General features: G+C 51.1%; 1 protein-coding gene across 1 annotated transcript; it reads right to left on the reverse strand.

Annotated features, from left to right (window-relative positions):
- Positions 1 to 525: 525 nt before the first annotated feature.
- On the reverse strand, positions 526 to 3,020 carry NOP10 (NOP10 ribonucleoprotein). The gene is made up of 2 exons (XM_077192490.1): positions 2,665 to 3,020; positions 526 to 797 (listed from the first exon to the last, which is right to left on the reverse strand). Exons 1-2 carry the CDS (start codon positions 2,716 to 2,718, stop codon positions 657 to 659), a joined length of 195 nt encoding a protein of 64 aa, XP_077048605.1. The 5' UTR covers positions 2,719 to 3,020; the 3' UTR covers positions 526 to 656.
- Positions 3,021 to 3,508: the final 488 nt, after the last annotated feature.

Genomic DNA, 3,508 nt, shown 5'->3' on the forward strand with positions numbered 1-3,508 from the left:
CCGCGCCTACAACTCCCATCCTCCCCCGCGCCCCATAGAGCCCTATTACACCTGCGCCTACATCTCCCATCATCCCCCACGCCCCATAGAGCCCCATTATAGCCGCGCCTATAACTCCCATCAATCCCCGCGCCCCACAAAACCCATTATATCCGCGACTACAACTCCCATGATCCCCCGCGCCCCATAGATCCCCGTTATACCCGCGCCTACACCTCCCATCATCCTCCGCGCCCCATTATACACAGGCCTCCAACTCCCATCATCTCCCGGGCCCCATTGACTCCCGTTATATCCGCGCCTCCAACTCCCATCATCCCTCGCGCTCCATAGATTCCCGTTATACCCGCGCCTACATCTCCCATCATCCCCCGCGCCCCATTGACTCCCGTTATATCCACGCCTACAACTCCCATGATCCCCCGCGCCCCACAGATCCCAATTAGAGCCCCCTAAATTCCCTCCCAGTCCCCAAAACAATGAAAAAACCCCAAATTTATTTGAACACCAACACTCAGACACCTCCAAGCTCCCAAATCCTTTAATATTCACAATTTCCTCCTCTTTAGCCCCTTCTTTCCCTCCCATCACAGTTCAGTGGATTTGATTGAATTTCATCTCCATCCTCCTCTTCCTGCCGGGGTTTTTGGGGTCCCTCAGAGCAGGGGCCGGCCCCGCTGGGTGGGCAGAACCCCGAATCTGCGTTTGAGGGCCAGGCGGTGCCGGGAGAATTTGTCATCGGGGGAGAATCGGGCGGGGTGGGCGGAGCGGGTGGGGAGCCCAGACGGGGACACTTTCTGAGGGAAAAATGACACAAAATCCGATCAATTCCACCCAAAATTTCCCCCTCAGGGCATGGGGTGGGCGGAGCGTGTGGGGAGCCCGGCCGGGGACACTTTCTGAGGGAAAAATGACAAAAAATCCCATCAATTCCACCCAAAATTTCCCCCTCAGGACATGGGGGGGGCGGAGCGGCTGGGGAGCCCGGCCGGGGACACTTTCTGAGGGAGAAAATTTTACAAATTACACAAAATCTCATCAATTCCACCCAAAATTTCCCCCTCAGGACACGGGGGGGGCGGAGCGGCTGGGGAGCCCGGCCGGGGACACTTTCTGAGGGAAAAATGACACAAAATCCCATCAATTCCACCCAAAATTTCCCCCCCTCAGGATAAGGGGTAGGCGGAGCGGGTGGGGAGCCCATTTCTGAGGGAGAAAATTTTACAAATGACACAAAATCCCATCAATTCCACCCAAAATTTCCCCCTCAGGACATGGGGTGGGAGGAGCGGGTGGGGAGCCCGGCCGGGGACACTTTCTGAGGGAAAAATGACACAAAATCCCATCAATTCCACCCCAAATCCCCCCTTCAGGACACGGGGTGGGCTGAGCGGGTGGGGAGCCCATTTCTGAGGGAGAAAATTGCACAAATGACACAAAATCCCATCAATTCCACCCCAAATCCCTCCCCTCAGGACACGGGGTGAGTGGAGCGGGTGGGGAGCCCATTTCTGAGCGAGAAAATTGCACAAAATCCTCTAAAATCCGACAAAATACATGAAATACCCACTCAGGATAAGCAAAATGCCATAAATTACTCATAAAATGCCCCTAAAATTCGCTGAATTCCCCAAATTGCCCCCCTCAGGACACCCAAAATCCCCCAAATCCCCTCAAATGCCCCAAAATCTCCCAAATTCCCCCTCAGGACATCCAAAATCCACAAATTCCCTCCTCAGGACACTCAAATTCCCCTCAAAATGTCCCAAATTCCCTCCTCAGGACACTTAAAATCCCTCAAATTTCCCCCAACCCCACCTAAAATCTCCAAATTTCCCCAAAATCTTCCAAATTCCCCCCTCAGGACACCCAAAACCCCCCAAATTCCTCCAAAAATCCCTCAAATCCCCCCTCAGGACACCCAAACTCGCCCCAAATTCCTCCAAAAAATCCCCCAAATTCACCCAAATTCCTCCCTCAGGACACCCCAAAATCCCAAAAATTCCCCCTCAGGACACCCAAATTCCCCAAAATCCCCACAAAATGCCCAAATTCCCCCAACATTTCCTTCCTCAGGACACCCCAAATTTCCATAAACTCCCCCAAATTCCTCCAAAAATCCCTTAAATTCCCTCCTCAGGACACCCAAAATCCCCCCAAATCCCCATTTTTGAGCCCAAACTTTCCCTTTCTGGCCCCAAATTCCCCTTTTTTAGTCCCAAATTCCCCTTTTTTTGGACACAAATTCCCCTTTTTGGGACCAAACTTCCAATCTCAGCTCCCAAATTCCCCTTTTTTGGTACAAATTCCCCTTTTTTGGACCCAAATTCTCCCTTTATTCAACCCAAATTCTCCACTTTTGACCCAAATTTTCCCATTTTCAGCCCAAATTCTCCATTTTTGGACCAAATTTCTCCGGTTCTGGCCCCAGATTCCCATTTTCAGTCCCAAATTTCCCTTTCTGAGTCCCAAATTTCCCCTTTTTGCCCCCAAATTCCCCTTTTCGTGTCACAATTCCCATCCCAATTCGCCCCTCAGGACACCCAAACTCCCCCGCATCGCTCCCAATCGGCTCCCAAGGCACCCAAACCCCGCGGATCCCCTCAGAACCCTCCCCAAAATTGGCCAAAAATCAAAAAAATCGCCCCAAAATCCCCTCGTTACCTTCAGGGTATAAACGCGCTCCCCGCGCTCGTTCTCGTAGCACTGCAGGAACATGGCGGCGATGGCGGGAAACGCAACCGGAAGTCGCCTCAGGATTAAAAGGGAAGTGGGCGGGGTTTGTAGCGGAAGTGGGTGAAGGGGGTGATGGGAAATATAGTCCCGGAAATGAGCCGGGACCGCGGGGGAAGCGGGCGTGGTTTATAGCGGAAGTTGGCGAAGGGGATGATGGGAAATGTAGTACCGGAAGTGAGCTGGGAGTCCACAAGGGAAGTGGGCGGGGTTTGTAGCGGAAGTTGGGGAAGGGGGTGATGGGAAATGTAGTCCCAGAAAGGAGCGGGGAGTACAGAGGGGAGACAAGGGGGGAAATTTGAAGGGAAAAGGGAAATTTGTGGGGAAAAAGGGAAATTTTGGGGTGAAAAAGGGAGAAATTTGGACTGGAAAAGGGAAATTTGGGGGGAAAGGGAAAATTTAGGGTGAAAAAGGGAGAATTTGGGACCAAAAAAGTGGAATTTGGTGAACGAAAAGAAAGCTTGGGATCAAAACGTGGAATTTGGTTCCAAAAAAAAGGAAATTTTTGCCCAAAAAATGGGAATTTGGGCACCCAGGGGAGGTTTGGACCCAAAAAATGGGAATTTGGGTCCAGGCAAAAAGAATTTGGACAAGAAAAAAAAAAGGGAATTTGTGCTCAAAAAATGGGAATTTGGGAGCCCAGATTGGATGACTGGACTGAAAAATGGAAATTTTGTCCAAAAAGGGAGAATTTGGGCTCAAAAATGGGAATTTGAGTCCTGGAAGGAAAAGTTTGGGCTCAAAAAGAGGAATTTGGGTCCAAAAATGGGAATTT

This window comes from Agelaius phoeniceus, chromosome 33 (assembly GCF_051311805.1).
Source record: "Agelaius phoeniceus isolate bAgePho1 chromosome 33, bAgePho1.hap1, whole genome shotgun sequence".
NCBI lineage: Eukaryota > Metazoa > Chordata > Aves > Passeriformes > Icteridae > Agelaius > Agelaius phoeniceus.

Coding starts and splice junctions, on each gene's coding strand:
- NOP10 (XM_077192490.1), bottom strand. CDS start 2,718: ATGTTCCTGCAGTGCTACGAGAACGAGCGCGGGGAGCGCGTTTATACC. Junction 798..2,664: donor AGCGCGTTTATACCCTGAAG/GTAACGAGGGGA, acceptor TTTTTCCCTCAG/AAAGTGTCCCCGTCTGGGCT.